At 44.4% G+C, this 27,023-nt stretch overlaps 1 protein-coding gene across 1 annotated transcript in view; it reads left to right on the top strand.

Moving 5' to 3' along the window:
* GFPT2 (glutamine-fructose-6-phosphate transaminase 2) overlaps positions 1-21,066 on the top strand; it is a 45,448-nt gene extending 24,382 nt beyond the window's left edge. The window contains exons 8-19 of the mRNA XM_082837163.1: positions 721-800; positions 1,238-1,355; positions 7,472-7,635; positions 9,074-9,169; positions 9,249-9,346; positions 9,633-9,753; positions 12,391-12,548; positions 12,699-12,813; positions 15,539-15,666; positions 17,670-17,837; positions 18,857-19,018; positions 20,244-21,066. Coding sequence (XP_082693289.1) covers positions 721-800; positions 1,238-1,355; positions 7,472-7,635; positions 9,074-9,169; positions 9,249-9,346; positions 9,633-9,753; positions 12,391-12,548; positions 12,699-12,813; positions 15,539-15,666; positions 17,670-17,837; positions 18,857-19,018; positions 20,244-20,288 — 1,453 coding nt within the window. The 3' untranslated portion in view covers positions 20,289-21,066. The remainder of the gene's footprint in view (positions 1-720; positions 801-1,237; positions 1,356-7,471; positions 7,636-9,073; positions 9,170-9,248; positions 9,347-9,632; positions 9,754-12,390; positions 12,549-12,698; positions 12,814-15,538; positions 15,667-17,669; positions 17,838-18,856; positions 19,019-20,243) is intronic.
* The last annotated feature ends 5,957 nt before the right edge of the window (positions 21,067-27,023 follow it).

Here is a 27,023-nt window from a genome sequence, read left to right as displayed (position 1 = left end):
AGCAAAGACAAGGAGCCCAGAGTGATTGTGGCGCTTTAGGGATCTGCAGTTAGGCCAGGATGGTGATGGGGAGGGGCACTGGTGGGACTTGAGGCTCTTCTAGTCTCAGTGTGTGCTTACTGACACCTTTTGTGTACCAGGCATGGGTGACAAGAGCAAACAAGATTGTAGGGACACTGCCCTATGAAACTCGAGAGCTGGTGGGGAGTGGGGAGGTGGGCAGAGGCCCAGCTCTGCAGGATCTAGGTTGCCCTGTGGTTGCAGGCTTTATTGTGAAGACACTGGGGAGCCATTGAGAATGCACCTGTGGACCAGACTGTCATAGTATCTAGGCAGGAAATTATGTGAATATATTATGATTTTATTTTTTTCTGGGACAGGAACTAATTTACCATTTGGAATTTAAGTCTTTCAAATCAGAGAATTATAAAATGCCAGTTGGTCCCTATCAAATTTTGAAACTCCTTTTAAAATCTATTACCATGTTATTACTAGTTTGCAGAAGAAGATAGTGTGAAGAAGCAGTAAAGCTTTACTTTTCTAAAATGTCTATAATTAGTGGCTCTATAAATTCTGGGACAAACTTTGGCATGTCTTGGGAGCACTTTGCACTGGGGAGAGGGCTAGATGCGGGGACCCTCTCTTCAGTGCTCAGAGGACATCCAGCCAGGCCCAGGGTGTCAAGGCAATGGGTAACTCGATTCCCTCTTGCCCCTACAGGAGAGGCAGCCCCCTGCTCATTGGAGTGAGGAGCAAATATAAACTCTCCACAGAACAGATCCCCATCTTATACAGGACACGTAAGTTTCTTGAGAAGGACTTGAACAGCGCAGCACTGTTCTGGTGCCAGCAGCTCCCCTCAGAGGCAGGATGCCTTCCTTCACTCTGCTAGGGCCAGGTCCAAAAGGTTTTCCTGCAACTGGGACTTGGCTCCATTTTTTCAAAAGCTTTTTCTTGTGGATATTTTCAAGCACATACCCAAGTTGAGGGAGCTGCTGCTGTGGTTCTGTTATATAAAGGCACCTGTGCCCTGATTGGAGTGTTGATTTGGTTTGTTTTGTTCATAGCCGATTCAGTGCTCTTACTATTTGGGGATCTTTTACACAATTTGGCTGATGCAGCCAAAGCTAAAAATTGCCCATTTCTCCCACACATATTCAAAGGGGAAATTGGCTTCTTCGTGTTGTTCCAAGAAAATAGTCTAATGGGATTTGTGATCCTTTCCTTCATTTGCTAGGCAATATTGAGAATGTGAAGAATATCTGTAAAACAAGGATGAAGAGGCTGGACAGCTCGACCTGCCTTCATGCTGTAGGCGATAAAGCAGTGGAATTCTTCTTTGCTTCTGATGCAAGGTAGCTACACCTTGTTTCCTGTCTTTTCCTAGGATGATGTAATCAATAATGACTGGCTAAACACCCCCATTTCTTACTTACTCCCCCGTTTGAGCTGTTTTCTCAAGGGTCAGCAAGGCGAAGTGGTGATGGTAGATTTCAGCTCTCGGTGGCCCTCCTGAGGGAATCCTTGCCCACTGAGCACTTTTTACATGGCTGTCATCAGCAGCCCTGGTGGCCAAAGGCAAGGTCTACTGATCTACACAATGTTTTGGGCCTGTACAGAATAAAGGAATTCGTTGCCAACATTTTAAAACTGGGAAATTTCCCATAAAAATCTGAATTTCTAGCTTTTCTAAAAAACCAGCAGATCTGAGCACACCAGACTGCTCCCCCAACCCTCTTTGGGGCCATTCAAAGTCTGCTCCCTTTAGATGGGGCAAGTGTCTCCAGACCTTTGGTCCTTCCTGAACCTTGCCTGCCTTTGCCAGAGTCTGACCATTCATAAAAGACAGAGCCAAGATTGAGGGTTTTGGTCCAAAGTCCATGTTCTCATCAATACACCAAACAGTAATTCTGAAATTTGAGAAAGTAGGCTTCATGCCCATTTTAGTACAAAAGATGTATACACACACATACACTTAGAAAAGACCAAAACACTTTCCTGCTAGTTGAAATAGAAAACCACCATAAACACCACCATTACTACCTCCTTTATCCAAACCTTTATTATGCCTCTTTCCCACCAGCCTCTGGTAAGGCCTTGCTGTGAAGCAGGGAGGACACCAGTTGAGGTCTCCTGGGACACGTGAAGTAACAGGAACCTACAGCCCAGGCTGCAAGGCCTGTTTCAGCCCACAGCCAGCATTGTACTTAATGCTGATACGAAAGGTCAGCATTTCCCAAACTGTGTTCCTTAGGGCACCATTTCAATGAGAAGCTAATATTATTTCAGTGATTCTAGGACATGCAATTATTCTATAGATTTTAGCATCTGTAAGTGGCATCTGGGAATTATAATTTGCTACAGTTTTTATATACTTCTTAGAAGTATATAAAATAATCATGATCTTAAGATCAATGTTACCACTCTATGACATAAATCACAGCAAGATCCTTTTTGACCCACCTCCTAGAGAAATGGAAATAAAAACAAAAATAAACAAATGGGACCTAATGAAACTTAAAAGCTTTTTCACAGCAAAGGAAACCATAAACAAGACCAAAAGACAACCCTCAGAATGGGAGAAAATATTTGCAAATGAAGCAACTGACAAAGGATTAATCGCCAAAATTTACAAGCAGCTCATGCAGCTCAATAACAAAAAAACAAACAACCCAATCCAAAAATGGGCAGAAGACCTAAACAGACATTTCTCCAAAGAAGATATACAGATTGCCAACAAACACATGAAAGAATGCTCAACATCATTAATCATTAGAGAAATGCAAATCAAAACTACAATGAGATATCATCTCACACCAGTCAGAATGGCCATCATCAAAAAATCTAGAAGCAATAAATGCTGGAGAGGGTGTGACGAAAAGGGAACACTCTTGCACTGTTGGTGGGAATGTAAATTGATACAGCCACTATGGAGAACAGTATGGAGGTTCCTTAAAAAACTAAAAATAGAATTACCATATGACCCAGCAATCCCACTACTGGGCATATACCCTGAGAAAACCATAATTCAAAAAGAGTTATGTACCAAAATGTTCATTGCAGCTCTATTTACAATAGCCAGGACATGGAAGCAACCTAAGTGTCCATCAACAGATGAATGGATAAAGAAGATGTGGCACATATATACAATGGAATATTACTCAGCCATAGAAAGAAACGAAACTGAGTTATTTGTAGTGAGGTGGATGGACCTAGAGTCTGTGATACAGAGTGAAGTAAGTCAGAAAGAGAAAAACAAATACCATATGCTAACACATATATATGGAATCTAAGAAAAAAAAAAAGGTCATGAAGAACCTAGGGGTAAGATGGGAATAAAGACACAGACCTACTAGAGAATGGACTTGAGGATATGGGGAGGGGGAAGGGTGAGCTGTGACAAAGTGAGAGAGTGGCATGGACTACCAAACGTAAAATAGATAGCTAGTGGGAAGCAGCCGCATAGCACAGGGAGGTCAGCTCAGTGGTTTGTGACCACCTAGAGGGGTGTGATAGGGAGGGTGGGAGGGAGGGAGACGCAAGAAGGAAGAGATATGGGAACATATGTATATGTATAACTGATTCACTTTGTTATAAAGCAGAAACTAACACACCATTATAAAGCAATTATACTCCAATAAAGACGTTAAAAAAAAAATTTAGAGGAGAAGTCACAGAGAAACTTGTCTTTGACCTGAACTTGAGTTTCCATTAAGATTGCAATGCAGGGATATTACAGATGAAGGTAATCACATAAACTTACTATACTGAAATTTGCAGAGGTTATGAGTGTTGTTCAAGATCCCAAAGCAAGTGCATTGTGGAATCAGAATTTTAAGTGAGGCCTAATGAACTAAAAACAAGCCCTTTCTGTGATACCATGTTGCCTTTGAAGTAGTTTTTTTGGTGGGCTGGTAGAAACTGGTTCCAGTGTTTCTTACAAGAATGACTAGTTCTGTCCCCCCGTGGCCCCCCACCCCCGAGTTGATCCTCAAAGTTTCCTTTAGAATGGACTTGGTAAAATGCAGACATACAAGTATTCATGACGCCTGTGTCCAATCATTTCTCCTGCCATAGACTACTTCACTTCTAGGATTATATGAATTGAATTATTCTTTTCCCTCCTCCAAGAATTCCTTTCTCCCTATGGGGCATCTGGGAAACCCACTTCATTTTTCAAAACTCAGTTTACATATTATGTCTTTTGTGCAGACTTCTTTTTAGTGTTGTGATCACATGCTTCTTTTTGCTACCCTTGCACTTCTGCATGCCTGATTGTTGCACTCGCTACACTGTATTGTATTTTTTATATATCTCTGTCTTCTCCTGGGCAACATTCCTTGGGGCCAGGGACTACCTTTTTTCATCTATTGATGTTGCCTTAGCATGTTAACTTGTTGTGAAGTAGTTACTTATAAAAATGAGATTTGATTAAATTGAAAAATTGTTATGTAAAAAAAAAAATCAATGTTACCTTATATTCAATGAAGTATGGTAGATGTTTCTCAAAAAAAAAAAAAGACAAATGCTTGAAAGGAGATTAAAGAATTATTTGTAGGCAATACAATTATATACTTTGAAAATCCAGGGCTTCCCTGGTGGCGCTGTGGTTGAGAGTCCGCCTGCAGATGCAGAGGACACAGGTTCGTGCCCCGGTCCGGGAAGATCCCACATGCTGTGGAGCGGCTAGGCCCGTGGGCCATGGATGCTGAGCCTGCGCGTCTGGAGCCTGTGCTCCGCAATGGGAGAGGCCGCAGCAGTGAGAGGCCCGCGTACTGCAAAAAAAAAAAAAAAAAAAAAAGCTAAGCATTCGTTGGTTGAGAGTCCGCCTGCCGATGCAGGGGGCACGGGTTCGTGCCCCGGTCCGGGAAGACCCCACATGCTCGGAGCGGCTGGGCTCATGAGCCATGGCCGCTGAGCCTGCGCGTCTGGAGCCTGTGCTCCGCAACGGGAGAGGCCACAACAGTGAGAGGCCCGCGTACCGCAAAAAAAAAAAAAAAAAAAAAATCCACTTGAAAGGCTGTTAGAAGTTATACTTGTGGCTGGTCAGAGTATAAAGGTATAGAAATTCGACATTCCAGCAGTTGTCACTTTGCTGTCAGCTCAGTGAGGTGGGTGGTAGGAGACCATATCTACCCTGTTCCCCCTCATGTCTCCACAAGTGACTGGCACAGTAGGCTCTCAGCAAACTTTTGTTGAACTAAAAAAGTAATCTATTTACCAGAGCTGAAAAAAAAGTTTTAATCCCTTAAAATAAATTTAAATAAAAATAGTCCAAGAACCTGTTTGGGGAAGACTACAGAAATTTACCATGAGAAATAAGAAGAGATTTGAATAAAGGGAGAGATTCCACACTCCTTGGTAGGAAGCCTTAATATTATTCTGAAAACGTTAATTGGTTTAAAGTTAATTTAATAATTAAAAATTATTTTTAAAGATATTGACTTCTTAATCTGTAAATTCGATGCTATAATTAAAATCCTTGACATTATTTTGTTTGTTTAGGTTTTTGGAACTTAATAAAGTGATTCTATAATGTATTGTGTGTAGATGAAAAAGCATATATTGAAAAATAAGAGTGACCAAGGTGACCGTTTCAGGTACGAAGGCACATAGAGCTCTCGTGACAACAGTGGCCAGCATTGCTGTGCACTTATGGCTGGGCACTGTGCTGAGGGCTTCACCAAGACTATCCCATTTAATAATCACAACAAACCTCTGGTGAAGGCATAGGGGTCATCTCCCAGTTTAAAGCAGAGGAACCCGAGATGGGCTCAGAGGGGTCATGTCTGTGTTGCCCGAGGGCACAGGCTGGTAAGAGACAGGGATGAGGATTCCACCTCAGGTCTAATTCCTGGGCCAGTAATTTTGATGACTGCCATCCATTCTGTAAATTAAAACAGTAATTATATTTAAACATGCAGATGTACACACACAGGTGAATACAAACACACGTATTAAGCACTGTCTGAAGGACAATACTTGTAAGTAGCATTTATCTACTGGAGATTGAATCGGGCCGTTTTTACTTCTTCCTCTTGTTGCCTGTGTTTTCTGCTTTTTATTCAAAGAATGTATATTGTTTAAAATATTTTTTCCAGTGCAGTGGCTTTCCATCCTTCTTTGTCTTTCTTCCCTAGGATCTGGAGACACCTCTCTTAGAACCATAGAACTTGATTATTTCTCTTTTTAACTTTGCATCAGGAGTTTTAAATGCTCCTTTTTCTGCACAGGGCACATGTCAGTGTAGCACTTGGTAGAATGAGGGTTTTTTTCTCCCATGGTCCTTCAGGTACCACCTTCATGGTTTTTACCATATCTATGTACCACCTGTACTATTGATTACCTAACTTTCTTTTTCATTTACCAACTTTTCTAACAATTTTATTTTTAAAAGAAACTTTCTGTTTCCATCTCAAGGGAAAAATTCTTATTTCCACACAGAGAAAGTTACTATAAAAATAAACACAATGACTGCACATTTCATTAGTGGATAGATCTTATAGTTTGCTTTTAAGTCCCCCCGCTTTTTCTTGCTTTGTGTGTGTGTGTGTGTGTGTGTATAAGAAAAGGAGTCATCTGTCCTAATGAGTTTCCCACTATATGGATTTTGTTGAGTGCCTCCTCCATGTTCTTCTGTTCACCATATTTCCTGCAAACAGAAGTTTATAGGTGTCTAGAAGCTTGATCTTCAGGTGTGCTTTTTTTTTTTTTTTGGCAAGACTATTTAATAGGTAGTGTGTCCTTCCATCAGGAGGCACTATGTCTCATTGTCTTTTTGTAGTACTGTTAAAATTGATCAGGGGGTTCAAAGATCAGAAGCCTTATCCATCCATTATAAAGCTGCTCTTAGCTTTTCATTTCTTCATTTCAGTAGCCACTGATGGACCTTGATTAGGGCTATTAATGATTAGGAATTCGTAAGTTGATTATTATAATTCTATCATTCCTTCTTTATTAGCTATATTTCTCCTATAAAGAGAAACTTGCCTTCATAAACTGTGGTTATTCTGAAAGGTCATTTGGAAAGGCAAGATAAATGTTTCATTCTTTCCCTTTATTATTCAGAATGTGTTGGTTCCTGAGCATTCTCCAAAGGTGACATTGTTTGGATCCTGATTCGAGGAAAGCAATTATAAAAGGACATCTATGAGATTACTGGGGAAAATTGAACATACTGGATACTTGATGATATGAAGGAAAAACTATTGCTCTTAGATGTGATAATGGTATTGTAGTAGGGTGAAAAATAATCCTTGTCTTTTAGAGCTATAAGCTAAAATGTTTACACATGATTTGATGTCTGGACTGGCTTCAAAATAATTCTGGGTGGAGGGGAGGGGCGGGAGGTATGAATCAATGTTTGTATGCCATATCCTAAAATGCTATTCAGTGTTACTGATATGGACCCACATCTTGTAACTGTCAAGGACAGGCCCCATCTCTGACACCCATATTTTCCTTGCTCCAGCGCTATCATAGAACACACCAACCGGGTCATCTTCCTTGAGGATGATGACATTGCTGCAGTGGCTGATGGGAAACTCTCTATTCACCGGGTCAAGCGTTCGGCTAGTGATGACCCATCTCGAGCCATACAGACCTTGCAGATGGAATTGCAGCAAATCATGAAAGGCAGGTGTCCTCTGAGGGTTCCTGTGCAGCAGCCTCATGGGGCAGGTGCTCTGTGGGGGAGCTCCTGAGACTCTCTGCCCTGTCATGGGTGGGCACTACAGCCTTCCTGCCTGCTGTGAGCACCGGAGTGGGGCTGCAGGTGGTCTGTGGTTCATACATCTCAGGGGATGTGGGGCACCTGGCCTGGCTACTCCAAAGGGGCTTCTGACCATGCCCCGGCACCAGGTCTCCCTGCTTGAACTGACCCCAGTCCATCAACTACCTCCCTTTACAGATTCTCTGGGACACATTCCTACACCCCAGGCATCATTTCTTCTCTGGATGAGAGGCCTGCAGTAACGGGGGACTGTGGACTACTTTCTCCTTGTGAGGGAAGTCTATCTTCCTGCACCCACACTTGTCTCCCTACACCCTCCTCTCCACAGGGCAACCTGGGTAAACGTTTAAGAACGTGAATCATACCCTCTTTTCATGCTGTGTAAAGCCCTCCAATGGCTTCCCACTGTTCTCAGCATAAAACCCACACTCCCTGCCACAGCCCACAGCCATCCACACACAGCCTGGCCCCACCTTGCACAACCCTTCTCCACTGTGCCCCTCCCTGCCCGCCCTGGCTGCCTCACTGTTACTCAGACAGGCGGAGTGCTTACTCCCCTGGGGGTCATCGCACTCACTCAGCTTCGCACAGGACCAGCTCCTTTTGATCATCTCTCCTGAAACATCACCCCCTCAGAGAGGCCTTCCCTGATCCATATCTGCAATGGCCCGACCCCTCCTCACTTGCTCTGTTTGCTTTGTGGCACTCTTTCTACAAGTTCTCTGCCGAGGGCAGCAGACAGGGACACTGTGATGCTTGGCATCATGCGTGTGTGTATCCCAGAGGATACTCCCGCCTTGTCTGTGGACACCTGTCGACAGGCATCAGGCACAGCACCCGTCGGGGGTCTTAGATGTCATCCGGTTTCATTCACATCAGAGCCCTAGAAATATGTGGCTAAAAAGATTTTTGGTTTTTTGTTTTAATACAGTGTATAGGAGGGAATTTGGTTTTAAAAAAATTGCCTATTTCCTTAGGCTCGCTTAATTTGTACTCCCCTAAGTAGGTGGGTGTTGGGAAGTAAAACATTTTACTTTCCTCTGGCCTTGTTAAGAGGAGCGTGGCCCAGGAAGGCCAGCCATGCATTTGTTACTTACATCCCTCCCTCCCTCAAGTTGCAGGGTCTGATACGCACATTGAAGATAATAATCATACCTTATCTGGCTTGTCACCATGAGTATCAGGTGGGACAATACCTGGAGACACCTTTTGTAATCTGCAGTAGCCTTTACATGTGTCACTGTGACTAACTGCATAACAACTGTTCTTCTTGATTAAAAGCTAAGCAGTGAAAGTGTAACAACATTAAAATTGACATCCTGTTGATGTTTGTTTGACCAGGTAACTTCAGTGCATTTATGCAGAAGGAGATATTTGAACAGCCAGAATCAGTTTTCAATACCATGAGAGGTCGGGTGAATTTTGAGACCAACACAGGTAATCCCTCGTCCGAGCCCTGGGCCAATGCACAATCCCTGTGTCATGTCAGCATTAACACACTGCATGTGTCCTGCAGTGCTTCTGGGCGGCTTGAAGGACCACTTGAAGGAGATCAGACGATGTCGCCGGCTCATTGTGATTGGCTGTGGAACTAGCTACCATGCTGCTGTGGCCGTAAGTGCAACATGCTGGGCCCTTGATAGTGCCTGGGAGGCAGTGTTGGCTAGGACAAGATGAGTCTTAAATGCTGTCATGCATTTGGCCTTCCAAATTTGGTGCCATGAGCCAGTACGAGAACTGGCATGGAGCCATTTCTCCAGCAGTTTGGCCTGTGAATGCCTGAAGTTCCCTGCTCACCTGGACGCAGAGGTTCCATTTCATCAACTGTCTTAGAAGCCCAGCCACCTTTGTCCCTGTACTGTTCATGACTGACTTTAGTCCCCATTCTTGTTGGCTTCAGACGCGGCAAGTTTTGGAGGAACTGACCGAGCTCCCGGTGATGGTTGAACTTGCTAGTGATTTTCTGGACAGGAACACACCTGTGTTCAGGGATGACGTTTGCTTTTTCATAAGCCAGTCAGGTAAGGGTTACAGGTTTTCACTAGTTCATCTCAGGGCTCTGTCCTCTCAGTGACACACCATGCAGCTCCCTCCCTCCTTCATCCCATGAAGTTAGACATAGACCATGTGCCACACTCTCTCATGCCCAGGGTCATTCAACCCTCAGAGCCATCAGCTACTGTCCCATTTTATGGGGAGGGCCATGCAGCCAGGTTCTCCCTCCTCCTGCTGTTCCAAGTCCAGGACTTAAGGGACCACTCACCGAGATACTCAGAAATGTGTGCTGGGTTTAAATTAGAGGAAAGTTTAATTCTGCTAGTTGAGAGTCACTTCAAGAACTGTGTGGGCACCATACAGTGCTCACGCAACCCAACAGTGTGAGGCATGGAGAGACACTACTCAGGTGTAGAGAGCCCAGGCTGCCCTCAGCTCAGGAAACCCTGCCTGGGTGGCATTCTAACACTAGGCTTGGGTGTTTGCTCCAGCTCAAGGCAGGACGGAGGGTCAGGGAGATGATCCATGGCCATATGCTTGGAGTCCCCATGAGCTCTAGGAGGATTTTTATACACTGAATTATGGAAAATCCCAAACTTTTATAAAAGAGAGACTTGCATAAAGAAGCACCTAGGCTCAGCAGTTATGTTATGGAATAACTCACCCATCTTGTGTCATCATATCTACTTTAACCCCTCCCCTTCACTGTGTTATTTTAAAGTCAGTCTCAGACATCATGTTATTTCATCCATAAATATTGCAGAACGTATCTCTAAATGATAAAAGAAAAAATATAACACCAATGTCATTATCGCAATTGAAGCATTAACAGCAATACCCTAATATCTTTTTATACTGCTTTCATTATGAAGTTTCAATACCATTTCCATTTCAGTAACAAGCTAAGAAAAACTAACACAGACACAACCACCATCTAGCTGACCACCTCGTACCCAGGTGCTGCCCTCTGACTTCAGTTGCCACTGTTACCTTTGGGTTTACAATCCCATCAGAGCCTAAAAATGTTTCATGAATTGGTGGAAGCCACTAACCAAAGAACAGAAGTGGTTTTAATGTGAAAATAATGCAGTGGCACCTCCTGAGTGACTTCATAGAAGGGGTTTAAAGTTTCACTTTGTTCACCCCTTTACATTAAATTTTTTTAACTGTATCAAAAATGGGGATGTTGCCGATGAAGATAGAGCACCCCATGAAGATAGAGCTCCCTTGCTCCCATAGGCGCTAAGGGAAGGCCTTGTAGCACCCCAGTGCACTAGACGCAAGTCTGAGCAGAAACAGGAGAGGAGAATTGGGCCATAGTAGCACCAGCCTGCACTGCAGAGAAGTTAGGACAGCACAGCCAAGAGTGGTGGCTCTGTGAACATTGAATGTTTGGTTTTATGTTCTGGATCATATTTAATTTAGCTTGAGTTCTTTAGGACTTACAAACATAGGAAGTTTGTGCTGGTTTGTGCATGAACCTATTTAAGCTTTTTTATAAAAATAATTTGAGTACACACTAGGACAAGAAATGTTTTCCTTTAAAACAAGATCTGTTTGAGAAACACCATTTAGGGGCATTCTTGCTTTTTAACTTAAATCTCAGCCCATTCTGAATAAGGCAGTTTAGATTCCGAGAAAGGGCACTGGGAGCCAGGCCCACACTATCACCCACAGCTACTTGGCCTTGAGTGAGTGAGGCATTGATTTGCTCCATCTCTGAGTACCTCATCCTCAAGGGAAAATGGGGATGATGCCCCCTACAGAGTTGTCATGAGAGTTCAGTGAGACAGTGGATGAGCAAGCACTCGCCACATAAATAGTAGCAAAATCGTGAATCTGAGAATCAACCAGGGCACAAGGCCAGGCTGTAGTGTGTTGAATAGGAAATGGGAAGTGAGAAAGTGGAGAAGTATTTATAAACCACTCTGTCTTAATATTCAAGAGAAATTAGATTAGAGAAGAGCTCGGACAAGAGAATCTTGAACCATTTTTAGAAAAAATAATCTCACATATTTTTCATGAAAACATCAATTGTAGAACTTAAATGTTCTATTCAACACTTAATCATGAACAAACTTTTAATAAATTCCTTCCAAATTAGTTCCACTTACTAATCAGCTTTCATCTTCTAGTTACATAAATGATCACAATGAACCACATTAATTGCATTACTAAACACCCAAGTGATCGAGTGACTCCCATATGTCTGTGCTGTCAGGGTCCCCACATGGAGGCCCCATCCAGTTGAACAGTTTACCAACTTTCATGAGAAAGGTCTTAACATCCCCTAGAACATGCACTTCACACTGAGTGGTAAAATGAGAAGTGATAAATTAATTTCAACCTTCAAATTCAAATCCCTATGAATGTTTTATTTTCCTATTTACTTTTAAACCTAAAGAACTCTCCTTTTTCAAGATCTAAGTGCTAACTGTGTTTTTGGTATTCATAGCCCTTGAATAAAGAGCATCTTACGTTAAAAAAAAAAAAGAATCAACCAGAAAAATTGTTGAGCATGCATTTTCCTTTCTGAGCACACACCAACTGTGTCTGGACATCAATTTCTGCCTAAGGGCCAGAAGTAAATGAGTTGGGGGCTGGGGGTTAAGGCTGGCAGAACCCACATACCTGTGAGCTGAAAAGAAGGACCTGTGTGGCAGGTGAGACCGCAGACACCCTCCTGGCACTGCGCTACTGTAAGGACCGCCGGGCCCTGACCGTGGGTGTCACCAACACTGTGGGCAGCTCCATCTCCCGAGAGACTGACTGCGGAGTCCACATCAATGCAGGACCGGAGATCGGCGTGGCCAGCACCAAGGTAGAAGGAGCCATGTGGGCACCCGCAGGAGGGCCTCTGCTGGGTGGGTGGACAGGGGGCCAAGAGGGGAGCCCAGGAATCTGTCTCGTCTTGAGTGGTCACCACATGTACATCACCCCGGCTCTGCTAGCACCACTGTTTTGTCCTCAGGCTTACACCAGTCAGTTCATCTCCCTGGTGATGTTTGGTTTGATGATGTCCGAAGACCGCATTTCACTACAAAACAGAAGGCGAGAGATCATCCATGGCCTGAGATCTTTACCTGGTATGTTCCAGAGCTAAACTGCTCATTATCAAATCCTGTGGACTGTTCCTGGCTGCCCTCTTACTTGACTCTCTCCCATAAACAATGCTGTTAATCATTCCCTTCTCCTCAAAACTTTTACTTACCACTGAATCCCTGAAGCAGCCCCCACTGAGCCAAGATTAAAGTCCGCACTTGTCACCAGGCCACGGAGCCCTGCACTCTGGGCCCCTGTGCCTCTGACCTCATCGAGCTCCCTCCCCCTCCCTGAGCTGCCTCACTGACCTTCTGATCCTCAGCAATGCCAAGCTCTTTCCACCACAGGGCTTTTGCACTGGCTCTTTCCTCTACCAAAACCCTCTTCCTCCAGCTCTTCATATGACTGACGCCTCCCATTACCCAAGTCTCAGCTCAAATGTCACCTCCGGGACCCTCCCTGGCCACCCTAATAGGGGCACTAATCCCCTGCCCATCTCTCTAAAAAACATTAGCCCATTTCTTTTCTTTATAGCACATACCATGATCTGAAATTACCTGTCCTCCTGTGAATTGGCTTGTCTTCCCCAACCGTGTCTGCTCAGTGAGCACACAACCGTGTCTGTCAGAGTCACTGCTGGATGCCAGGTGTCCAGCCAGGGCAGACATTCAGTAGTTGCTCAGGAAATACATAAGAAGGAGTGAATGGCCTCACACCTCTTCCTGGCCCAAACTGCTCCTTCACAGTCTCACCAGACTTTATTCTGGAACCAAGGGCAAACCTCAGAGAAGGCAGTGAGGGAAAGCCACCATGTAACCATACAAGCTCTAGGGGTCTGAATCTGACCAAGACAACATGCTGAAAATTTATTGACAAGAAAAACTTTCTTAACTTTAAGCCAGATAATAATCCTGCAAAAACAGGACTCTATTCTGCTAGGCAGTTACCAAGATGTAAACCCAAAGGTCCTGGGGTCCCTTTCAGTCAAAACTATTTTCTTAGTAATATGTTATTTATAGTGAATAAGATGCTTTTGCCTTTCTCTCTGTGTGAACATCTGCAAAGGCAATGATGGCCGCCGCTGGCACTTTAGCACATTTCAAGGCAGAGGCATCACACTATTCCCATGACAGAAATGCACATAGCTTCACTTAGGAATGTCTTTGATGATATGGTAAAATGCATTAGTCTTATTAAACTGCAACACTTTTTAATATTCTATGTGACAAATGGAAGGTATGCAGCACCCTGAGGTTGTTCCAGAGAAAAACGCCCTATGATTGATTAACAAGCTGAGTTGGTACTTGGCAGACATTTTCTCAAAAGTGAACCAAGTTATCCTGACACTTTGAGAAAAACAACTGATAACAGTTTTTCGGGGTTTTTTTTTTTTGTTTTTTTTTTCGTTGCGGAGCACAGGCTCCGGACGCGCAGGCTCAGCGGCCATGGTTCACAGGCCCAGCTGCTCCGCGGCATGTGGGATCTTCCCAGACCGGGGCACAAACCTGTGTCCCCTGCATCGGCAGGCGGCCTCTCAACCACTGCGCCACCAGGGAAGCCCCTGATAACAGTTTTTGTTGCTAATGATAACCTTCGAGCTTTCAACCGAAACATGATCTGGAATACTTGTAGCTGTCAGCTCGAGTTTGACCTCCTCCCAATACTCAGAAACATCTCTGATGAGATCACAGTGATTTTAACAAATATGACTTTTTAAAAAAATATTTTATAATGAAATGTGTCCATTTTTAGAAGATTTGGGTAACTCAGTGAACCAATATTTTGCAAATGGCCAATGCAGTGTTATAAAATTATGCGCATGTAAAAGACCCATTTAGATAAGTGCAAGATAGACAAATACATTTTAATGTAACAAGGTAGGAAAAGTTTGTTGATATGATCTCAGATTCCACATTTGCACCTACCCTTTTAAGAAATTGTCACTTCTTAAGTTTGGTGTACTATCAAAGAACATTCACAATTATTTGAAAAAGTTGTTTAAATATGCCTTCTTTCTCCAACTACAAATCTCTGTGAGGCCAGATTTTCTTCCTGTACTTCAACCAAAAAACATATCACAACAGATTGAATGGGGAAGCAGATAGGAGAATCTGTCTTTTATGAAAAAGTCAGGCATTAAAGATTTGCAAAAATGTAAAATAGTGCCACTCTTCTCACTGATTTTTTTCATTTCATGGGTTTATTGTTATTTTTAAATGAATGAATAAGTATCTTTAATTTTCTCAGCTTCTATTCTGGTAAATATTGATAGCTATAACCCACAAAAATAAAGGTTTTTAGAAATTCACAGTAAATGTTAAGAGCGTAAGGGAGTCCTGAGACCAAAAAATTTGAGAAGTGCTGGTCCAACCTACACTGGCTTTGTTTCCAGACATGGCATGTGGCCCAGATGAGGGGCATTAGTATGGAGTGTCAGCTGTGTGGCTGGTCAGCTGGGGATTTAGCCTCTCTGAACCTCTGTTGCCTTGCCTGTAAAATGGAGCTAGAAATAACACTTCCCTACTTACTTATGTGCTCAGGAAAGTATAAACACAAATACGAATCACCATCACAATAAAATCCTGGCCGATAACACAAGCTATTTCCCATAATCTACATTTAAAGTCCTTTGAAACTAATACAAGGAAGGCAAGTGTGTAAGTGATGTGAGTTCTAAAACCCTGTCTTATACACCATGACTTTTCTTTGTGAATCTTGTTTTATAATTGGTGTGACTGGCTCTCCCCCTCTGCTATGTGCTTCACTTAGAGCTGATCAAGGAAGTGTTGTCACTGGATGAGAAGATCCACGACCTGGCCCTGGAGCTCTACACACAGAGGTCGCTCCTGGTCATGGGGCGGGGCTATAACTATGCCACGTGCCTGGAAGGAGCCTTGGTGAGCCCCCTCTGACCAACCCCCACCTCCACTGGCCCCTGCATGATGGCAGGCATGGGAGACACCCCAAGAAACCAGCAGGAAGGAGGGCAGGGCATTGTGCTAGGGGAGGGGAGGGTTTCGCTCACTGACCAGGTATTCTAGCTCTGGCCACACGGAGATGAGGGCTTCTGATCTCCTGAAGACAAAGGGGGCAGGGCAACCTTATGAGAGCCCCTGAGGTGTCAACCTGCACCAGGCTCCATCTGGAATAGCTCATTCTTACCTCATGAGTATCTTCTGAGAGGCTGGCAGTTATTGTTTACATTTTACCCAGGAGCAAACTGAGCCTCCAAAAAATTCATCTTGCTCAAAATTACATAGTGGAAGTGACCAGCCTAAGATTCGAAATCAGGTCCATTTGGACTTTGGTTTTTTCCACTGCCACAAGCAGTCTGCATGGGAGGATTTGGGCAGACCAGAGTTGCAGGGTTGGGTCTCTGTAGAGTGTCCCTCTTACTCCTCAAACTTCCAAGGGGAGCTGGGATCCTTCAGGAATGAGCATTGAAATTCCTGTATTTTTTATATCAGTGATTGGCTGTTTTGCCCACTGCAGCTATAAAGATCCATACCGGCTTGAGAGAAAGCCGTTGGAATAGGGGTAAGATGCCAGGACCACAGGGCTACTGAGAGGGTGGGAAGTGATGTCCAGGGACCCGAGCCTAGTGCTTGCCCTTTACTCACTATCCACCTGCTGTTTATGGATCAACAAGCAAGGTAAATGGGAGACTGTCACAGGAGACACCCCGAGAAACCAGCAGGAAGGAGGGCAGGGCATTGTGCTAGGGGAGGGGAGGGTGAGGCAGCATTTGGTACCCACACATGGGTATCATCTATAACTCAGCTTGGCTGCCCTTCTCTCCCCGTGGGAACAAGTGGCTGCTCCCCACCACCACCCCCATTTGGAAGAACGATGCCAGTTGTGGGAAACATTCACAGTATTACAGGAAGTGGGGAGTGGGTGTGGGGTACAAGCCATGAATTGCCTGACTGCAGTGAGATTCAACTCCCACATCCTTCCAGTGGATATTCTGACCCCTGTCAAAGGAAGTGAGAGGCCAGGCACACTGCTTCTCAGGGGTAATAGAGGCAATGCCTCGGTGGGGCACACTTTTGGCGCCCCAGCCCCGTGCCTCTGCCATCTGGTGTGGGGTGCTCAGCTGCAGCTCCTGAGTGTGCTGGTGAAAGATGAGTATTCAGCTGTGTCTCCAAGTTAGTCTTGGGGGAAAGAAAGAAGCTTTTACGCTGCTGCTGGCACAAGTCAGTGGCCCCTCTGTGGTGACTTGGGTACCAGCACTTCAGCCATCTGCGGCATCCAGGATGGAGCCACACTCCTGACAATGTTTCCCTGACCCAAATAAATAGTTCTAGGGAGTTGAGAAATGTTTTCTTCAACACTCTCACCAGTTCAATGACATGGGTTTAATGGTAACTGAAAAAAAATGTGTCTCTCTAAACATAGGGGGAAAACTCCATTAACACCCCAGTGTGTGTGTGATTTTGCTTGATAGTTAAGTTGGAGCAACCCTTTGGAAGTTATTAATGATCTAGAATTGGGGGAGTGATTAATCAGATAATTGAATGAAGGTGTAGAATAAAATGCCATCATTACAAATTATAACTGTTAGGGAGGCCATGTGGCTGGCTACAGAGGGGAAGGGGGAAAGCTAGATTGACACTGACTTGTCCATCCAAGGCGGGTGACTGTGTCCCAGAGCTGGTCTGGGTTCACAGGCTGTGTGCTGGGCTTTGTGCATGCTCTGGACAGCAGCCAGCCCTCTCCCCTGGCCCTGGCCTTTTCGGCTGCCCTCAGTGCTGTTGACCGCTCCATGTGTCCATCTGCCTCTTGGCCCTCAGCTCCCTGCTTCCTGGAATCATTCCTTCCCGCCTCCCCTTTCTCCCCTCTGGCTGATCTGCTCCCTGTCTTCCCAGTGTGACAATGATCCTACCTCGTGTTTCCCCAGAAAATTAAAGAGATAACCTACATGCACTCAGAAGGCATCCTAGCTGGGGAGCTGAAGCACGGACCCCTGGCGCTGATTGACAAGCAGATGCCCGTCATCATGGTCATCATGAAGGATCCTTGCTTTGCCAAATGCCAGAATGCCCTGCAACAGGTCACAGCCCGCCAGGTGAGGGCTCTCTGCCACACATGCCTCCTGTTCTCTTCCACACATGCCCGCCTCACCCACCGTCTGCCGGCACCAGCTATGGGTGTTCCTGCTGGGGAGTAGGCGTGAGCACACACTCTCTCCTGGGGCCCCTCATGTGTGGTGCACATTCAGAAAGGGACTGGCCAGCCTGCGGCCATGCCCACAGAAGCTCTTAGGTGAGGCCCAGTGATCCAGATTGCCCAGAGGGGTCCTGGATCCCAGGCATGGAGACCAGAGGAGGTCTGGTGGAGAGCCCTGGGGATAGTTCTGATATTGGCCACCCAGAGTTAGTCAGATTTCACAGGTGAAGGGCACTGTCCTCCACAAGACCACCCTCACTTCAGCCACTAGCTACAATCTTTGGGTTTCCTAGGCCACCCACACTTCTGACCAACTGGATCCAAATTCAGGAGTTCCCACCACCCCCTCAGTTTCAATAATTCGCTAGAACTTGTAGAACACAGGCTGCTCTCTCTGCCCCGAACATTCTTCCCACACTTCTTCGGTGAGTTGGCCTCTCATCATTCAGGTCTCAATGCAAATGTCTCCTTTTTAGAGAGCTCCTCGGACCTCACCACTGTCTCCCAAGCATGTTACGGGGTTTTACCGCCCAGATGGCTTTTATCTGAAATTCATTGTTATTTATCGGTTTGCTTATTTACATTTTTGTTTTCTCACCACTTGACTATGAGCCCCTGGAGTAAGGGGTAAGAGCTCCTGCTCTTTGCAAAGCACATTGGAGCCACTCACAAATGGGTGCTGCATGAACGCAGCAGGAGGTGACCCCCTACCAGGGAAGAATACGAACCTCACCAAAAAAGCCTCCAAACTCTTTGTCCTTTACACAAATCGGATACATCACCTCATCCATAACTCCAGCAAAAGCAAAAGATCACTGTTATGATTGCAATATGTTTATCTCAGAAACTCTGTTGTGTGTGAGGGATTGCTTCTTTCAGAGATGATCTGCATCTTGTGATCACATTTCTCTGTCTTAGGGTCGCCCAATCATACTGTGCTCCAAGGACGACACTGAAAGTTCCAAGTTTGCATATAAAACAATCGAACTGCCCCACACCGTGGACTGCCTCCAGGGCATCCTGAGTGTGATTCCACTACAGCTCCTCTCCTTCCACCTGGCTGTACTCCGAGGATATGACGTACGTCTAAAAATTGCACATCACCCAGCAAAGGGGAGAGACATAACCCAGAGTTCCATTTGGTTCTTAAATACTTATTTGGCATAAAAATTCATAAGAGAAATATTTACATTTAAAATAACTGTTTTTAAAGTAACTTATACCCCCTGAAAACAAGATGGGAACTGCAAGATGTATGAAGGCCATATTAAACCATAAGCTTCTCACCCAGAGGCAATGTTAATTAGCAAATTTAATATTTTATTCCAGTCTTTTCCTTGTGCCTGTGCATTTTTAAAGATTTTTTTGAGATAATATCAAGGATGAACTTTTATAACTTCCTTTTTAACATATTACAAATATTTTCTCACATCTTGAACTTGTAAGCAACACTTGATCATTGCACAATATTCCACTGCAGTCTTACAACACAGATTTTAACAATTACTTAACCGGTCTTCTATTATTTAAACTGTTTCTAATTTTTTGGAATATCTGCATAAATAACAATTGCAGTGAATTATCTTTGTATATACATCTTCCTCCCACATTAGAAGATTTATCCTCAGTCTAGCAAATCATTCAACATTTTGGAACTCCTATATTGTCGATTTCTGTTCCAGAAAAGAACCAGTTTATGATCTCACCAGAAAGTATGTGTGCAAAGAAATAGTTTTACTACAACTTTGAGAAGCTTTAAAAAATATATATCAATACCAAAAACAATATAACAAACATCCGATGGTATATATACCATCCAGCATTGACATTTGCCAACATTTTGTCATTTTTGTTTCTTCTCTTTTTTAATGTTATTGTAAATGAAATAAGACCCTGTAGATAAAGTTGAAGGCTACTTTATCAACCATCCTCAGTCACATTTCCTTCCCGGTCCCCACCCTTAACCAATAATTTAGTGCATCTACTTCCAAGAAAAGTGAATTTTTAACAGTACAAATTGAGCTAGCTGTTTTTAATAGCATGAATCATATCCTTTTAATAGTGTTAACACTGCGTGACATAGGTGCCCCATAAATATTTATTGCATAAACTAAACATTGTACAGTTCAGTGAAGTTTCTGGAATAAGGAACTGCTTCCAAGATGCAGGTCTCAAGGAGCTCATGGTTGGAGGTGCCCAGGAACACCTGTCTCCTTGTCGTCAAGTACTCTGAGAGTAGGCTTTATAAACACAGTGTGTTGCTGAGACTTGTGGGGTCCTGAGCAGCTACTTTCTGTCATTTTAGGTTGACTTCCCCAGAAATCTGGCCAAGTCTGTAACCGTGGAATGAGAACAAGAGTGTGAGAAGACCATCACCACCTTTAATCTGATTTAAGACCTTTCCCAGTGACATCAAGTGGGAAGAAAAGCTGGCATTCTGCGTGTTCTGAGTAGATTCCAGTAGAGCTTGACAGCTTTGACGTGCCTTGTACCCAAGTGCTTTGCTTACAGCAGATAGTGTTTCTCTGTGTCCTGAAGTTGCCAGAGGAGAAGGGAATCATTGTTTACACATGGGATCTGAGTGGACCTTTCCAATACCGTGCAATAGAGATACAGCTCTCTTCAGAGTAACTGTGAACCTTTTTTAACCAACACTAGTTAGTTTTAAAGACAAAATATTTATAATGACAATTGTATAGCTTTTAAGTTATTTTTCTAGTATGTGGCTTTCTGTAGCCAAGGTAACGTCCAGACCATACCCTCAGGCTACCCAGTGCACCCAGTGTCCTGGCAGGGAGCATTCATCTCAGATTTGAGCACCAGGCATTGCCCCTCTGGACTCCTTTCTCCTTTCCCATCCTCTCTTGGCTGCTCCTGAGTCCTGTCCCCTGACTTCAGGGAAACCCCCTCCCACCATCTTCCTATGCCTCTTATAAGTCCTGTCAAATCTCAACTCCCTTCATCAGTGTCTTCTCATCTAAATCTCTCGGACAACTTCTCTCTGATCATGGTTCTTTTTAAGATCAGGCAGTATTTTGGTCCCTGCTCCTGCCCATAGTAAAACAGCCTGAAAAATCCCATGCAAGAGAGTAGTTTCAAGAGGGCTAACTTGCCCTCTATTTAAAAGCATGCACAATCAAAGTACTATGCAATTTTAAGACAATAAATACAGTACAATTTTTTTGTCTTGTGCGTGTGGATTTTTGTTATTCTCATTCTTTTCGCATGCTTTTGAGGGCTCCTCAAAACAAACTCAGCAGTGTCTCGTGGGGGCAGCCCTGTTTGTTGGTAGCCACACCCGTGACCTATGTGCTTCTAGGATGAAAATGAGCACTATTTTAACAGAATGGAACAAAATGCAGGAGATTTGGGACTTTGGAATGAGAATCCACTGAATAGCTGTTGGAGGGGGTTGCCCAGAGCCTGAATGAAGCATACAGAGGTGAAACTCAAATTTGTACTTTTTTCCCCCAGTAAGCCTATAAAGTCACCAATTTTATTAATAGAATCAGGCAGGAAGATAGAAAGCCAGAGACAGAATTCTTGTGGAGTTGGAGTTTGGCTCCCTATGAAAGTGCTATCCCAGACAGCTCGAGTGGTGTCTTCATGGCAACTAATTGGTATGTGTAGCTCTAGAATCCCATCAGATCTTTGTTCTGGATTACCTGTGGGCTATTCAGTGACCTTTTTCATCCTATTCTATGCTCTACTCTGTATCACAGGGGTTGGAAACCTGGGAACTACATTTCCAGGTTAAATTCCACCAGTGAGAGACACTTCTGGGAGATTTGAAAGACAGTTTAGAAATTATATTATTCAATGAGAAATTCATATCACTCATTCATATAACTTATTTCTGTGCTGGCAGAGGCAGACAGGAGGTCCTGTTGTGGCCCTTGGCCCCAAAATATCCTCTACGGTGGGGCTCCCTACAACTCACCCATCACTCAGTGCTCCAGGCTGTGGTGGCCACCAGCAGAGCTTTCCTGTGGCTCCTCCAAAATCCTAATTCTGGAGAGTTGGCAGGAACCCAAGGGGCTGTGATGGCATTCTCTGACCTTCCTCCTGCCCTTCTCACAAATTAACAAGTGTGTAAGTCTTGTTGGAAATGCCTGCTCTGGTTTCTGTCTTCCTGACCAAACAATGACCAATACAACTTCAGGTTAGGAGACTACAAACTAGCCAGAACATTTTTATCTGAACAAGGACCAGAAAAATGTATTTCATCCTTAACACCTGAGAGGTGATGACCATCCTGACTTCTGTGCTCATTGTTCCCTTGCTTTTCTTTATAGTTCTACCTGTGTATCTACCCCATACAATAATACTCAAACAATAATACTGCCTAGTCTTGAAATCGGAGGGCAAGCACACACCATTCATGCAAGGAGTGGGCAGCACTGTCCCCGCTGGGCAGAGGCTCCAGGAGGAGGTGAGTGGAGCAGTCTTCGGTCATGGTCTGACCTCCGCTTCTCTGGGAGGTGACAAGGCCCTTTCTGGGGAACTCACGAGCAAGGTCACAAGTGAGTCTTGGAAAACACTGGGCTCTCCACAGTCAGGTGCCTGGCAAGACTGAAGTGTAGACCAGGAGCTGGACATGCAGCAGAAGTCCGGTCAGTGAGAGTGGGCTGCTCTGTCCTTTCTATATCTGAGCCCATCGTGGTCTACCTCCCGCTCTCAGGGAAAAGCTGGAAACTTCTGTGAGTTATATGCGTGTCCTCATCAGAGCCTGAGGGGAGAGACCCTCATCAGCACATGGTCAAGACAAGCCAAGTACTGATGAGAATCTGGGCCAAGTTCTCCTGGGCTTTCTGTCCTCAGGTTAAGAAGATGGACTGATGGAAGGGGGGTCTTGGTGATGACAGTCTATGTGCCAGGTCACACTGCTGCAGTGTGGCTCAGTTGCCCTCCACAGCTGCTGCAGAGCTGTCACCTTGGGATCACCTTTCACCATCCTCCAGGGGATTCTCTCCTCATCTCTCATGTCTCTTGCTTCCTGTCTCTGTGTCTTCCTTCTTCTGAGTCCTTTTTTGTTTTGGTGGAGCACATACTTCTTGAGTAAAGATGCTGGGAGATAAATGTTTTGAGACCTTGCATGTCTGGAAATGACTTTATGACTCACACTTGATTGAGGGTTTGGCTAATTATAGAATTCTAGGTCAGATAAAAATGTTTCTTTCAGAATCATAAAGGTAATGCTCCCTTACCTTGTTCCCAGTATTGCAGTTGAGGAGTCCAAAGTCACTCTGGTGTGCCTTTGTCAGTGACCTCTTTATTTCCTTCTTTTTGTTCCCTGTGTTCTGAAATATCACAACAAAGGTGCCTTGGAGCTCTTTTCATTTAGTGTTGATTTCAGTCTGGTTACTCATGATCTTCAAGTCTGGGATGTTTTCTTGAGTTACTTTTTTATGGATTTCTTTTTGTTTCTCTAGCCTCTCCGTTTCTCTAGCTGCTGAGGGTTATAGCTCAGGGGTAGAGCATTGGACTGCAGAGGTGAAGCTGCTGGAATGGCCTGTAATTTCTTATCCTTTCTATTGTCCATCTTATCTTTTTTCTCTACTCATTGGGAGATTTCTTCAATTTTCTCTCCCAACCTGTCTACTACCAAGATTTTCCATTTCTGCCAAATGATTTAATTTCCAAGAACTCTTTTTTTGGCTCTGAATATATATATATATATATAAATATATATATATATATATAAATATAATATTTTAAATTAACTAAAGCCCATAATTTATTCATATCTTCTTAATTTTTATCTAATTCCCCTTTCCTATTCAAGGACATCACATGTCTCCTTGGGCTCCTTTTGGCTGTGCCAGTTTCTCAGACTTTCCTTGTTTTTGATTACCTTGACAGTTTCTTTTGTTTTTTTTTTTTTTTTTTTGCGGTACGTGGGCGTCTCACTGTTGTGGCCTCTCCCGTTGCGGAGCACAGGCTCCGGATGCGCAGGCTCAGCGGCCATGGCTCACGGGCCCAGCCGCTCCGCGGCATGTGGGATCTTCTTGGCCTGGGGCACGAACCCGTGTCCCCTGCATCGGCAGGCGGACTCTCAACCACTGCGCCACCAGGGAAGCCCACCTTGACAGTTTTGAGGACTGTTGCTGGGTATTTTGTATTGATAGAATGTCCTACATTTGGATTTGCCTGGTGCTATTCTTGTGGTTAGACTGGCGCTCTGTGTTTTGGGGAGGAAGACCCCAGAAGTAAAATGCCATTCTCATCACTTCATATCAAGGGTACATACTATCAACATGTTTTATCACTGTTATGTCAGGTGACCCTTGACTGAGGTAGTGTTTGTCGGGTACTCTATTTTTCCCCCCTTTCCATACTGAATTTTTTGGAAGGAAGCCATCATGCCTATCCCACACTTAAAGAGTAGGGAGTTATGCTTCACTTCCGTGAGGGGAGTATCCACATAAATTATTTGGAACTCAGTACAGATTTGTCTGTTCTCCATCTTTTTGTTAAATCATTTATTTCTGTTACTATGAAACTCATGGATATTTATTTTACACTTTGAGTCATAACCCAGTGCTATGTTACTTATTTTGTTGTTTGAATTGTTCCAGCTATGGCTATTGGGAGCTCTTTCAGTTGGCTCTTGTGACATGACCCCTCGTTTGTGTGTGTACTTTGTAAGCACTTCCCTTTCTTGCACTACAACTTGTGCTAGGCTCATCTTGTATATTCCCTGCCCCTGCCCTAGAATCAGCCATTGCTCCAAGGACCCCTGGTTTCCTTTATTTGTGAATGGCATTAGAAAACAAGACCTGGGCTCTGGCTGTGTTTTCACTCCTGGGATGTCATTGCTTCTAGGCCATCTCAGCTGAGAGAGCAAGACATAACTTGTGTGCTGAATTTTTTAATGGTGGTTCTTGTTACTAGGATGCAATATTTTTTCATACTCTTTGAAGCCTGCAATGATTTTTTTTTTCCTTTGGAATTTTCTTCTCTACATAGTCTCTGTTTCTTTCAAGATGCAGTTTTCTGTTTGATTGTCTTAATTTTCTTTGCCATGTGACCTTGGGCTGTCCAGTCAGATTCAAGGTAGGTGGAAAGTCCTGAGCACACAGTGGGGCTTATTTTGATGCCAAGATTCACTGCCGGTCAATCTGGAAGGGGGCTTGTGGGGGGATGGAGGTCAAGCCTTTACTTTAGGCTTCAGGGCTGGTCAGACTCACAGAGAAGAGCTTTCCAGTCCCTTGCCTTTGAGCAAGGGTCCAATGGCTGGTGCTCTGGGAGAAACCTGGAAGAGGAGGGCTGAGGGTCACTGCATTCAGTCATACAGTCATGGATCAACCCCATTTTCATACAGCTCCCATGCCTTCAGCTGTGCCCCCAGCTCAGACATGCTTTTTTTTCTTTAACACCTTTATTGGAGTATAATTGCTTTACATTGTTGTGTTAGTTGCTGCTGTATAACAAAGTGAATCAGCTGTATGTATACATATATCCCCATATCCCCTCCCTCTTGTGTCTCCCTCCCACCTTCCCTATCCCACCCCTCTAGGTGGTCACAAAGCACGAGCTGATCTCCCTGTGCTATGTGGCTGCTTCCCACTAGCTATCTATTTTACATTTGGTAGTGTATATAAGACACCCTGTTTCTTATTACCAGAGAATAAAACCCAGACTTCTGTCTTTTCCAGCTGTTTTCTGCCCTTTCGCCTGCCACGTCCTCACATGAGCCTGACTGACCAGCAAAGGGTGGGAGCCCTGCAAGGGGGAGCCATCAGAGTCCTCCCATGGGGGTTTTCAAACTTGACTTGAGACAGAGGGTCACTCCCCTTGGGTGGTGGAAGAGCAGAAGGTGACATGGAGAGAAGGAAGCTGACACAGAGGAATGGGATGGGTAGAAAGCTTGCCTCTGGCTTTCAAGGCCTCAGCCTGGCTCTCAAGCCTGCAGTACTGAAGCCAGCTCTACCCCCGCTCTCCCTCAGGTGCAACAGTGCAGGAAACTCCCCCAAATTGTCCCCATTGGTTTAAGTGCAATGTGGCTTTCTATAACACACAACTAAAACAGTCCTAACTTGAATCCTTTGGCACATCTCTGGTCCTGGTAAGGGCTGGGGAGAAGAGAGAGGAGGGGTTAATGGACTGTGGGGAGAGCAGGCAAAGTCGAGGGAGGGGGCCAAAAGCAGCCAGAATGAGAACACTCACATACCCCGTGTGTAAGGTCGGCACCCTGCGTTTGGTACTTTGCTCCTTGAGTCCTCACATCAGGTTGGGTTCACCATCGATGCCCATTCCCCATTGAACTGAGGCTCTCTGAGCCTAATCCCTTGCCCAGAGGAGCACAACTAAGTGGAGAGCCTGACTGGAACCCAGGTGAAGAGGCCCACATGGGATGGGGAGGTGGGCAGTGTCTGCCAGCAGCAGCATCAAGGGCAGGGAAGGGCAGCCAGAAATGCTCTAATGAGGCTTGGCAGAAGCATGAGCAGGCCAAGGGCAGAAGTCCCCAGCCAAGAACCAAGCCAGGTTTTTCTCTCTGACTACTCCTCCTCTCTCACCCCTACATCCTACCTGTAAGACCTGACAATTCCACCTCTTGAACAGTTTTTTTTTTTCCTTTACATCAAGTTTGTTTTGTATAATTTACACACATTAAAAGTCATCCTTTCTTAGGTGCACAATTCTGAGTTTTGACACACATATAGTCATATGAGGACCACCATAATTAAAATACAACAGAGTATGCCCATCATCCCCAAAAATTCACTCATGGCCCCTGGGAGTCATTCCCCTCCCCACACTTGAGCTTTGACAACCACTGATGTGACTCTGCTTTTTCCAGAAGGTCATATAAATGGAATCATGTAGAGTTTTATGTTTGGCTTCTTTCACTTACCATGTTTTTAATACTTATCCATGCTGTGCTGTGCACTCACCACCAGGCCAGTCCTTTCTGTGTCAGGTAATATCCTACTGCACGGATGTACCACAGTTTGTCTTTCCATTCACTGAATTATGGACACATGGGTTGTTTCTAGTTTTTAACTGTTTTGAGTAAGGCTGGTATGAACATTCACGTAAGCTCTTTGTGTGAACATGCTTTTATTTCTCTAGGGTATATATC

The sequence above is a fragment of the Leucopleurus acutus genome, assembly GCF_964270905.1.
Source record: "Leucopleurus acutus genome assembly, chromosome: 3".
NCBI lineage: Eukaryota > Metazoa > Chordata > Mammalia > Artiodactyla > Delphinidae > Leucopleurus > Leucopleurus acutus.
Note: the sequence above shows the minus strand (reverse complement) of the source record. Positions and strands in the feature narration are given on the sequence as shown.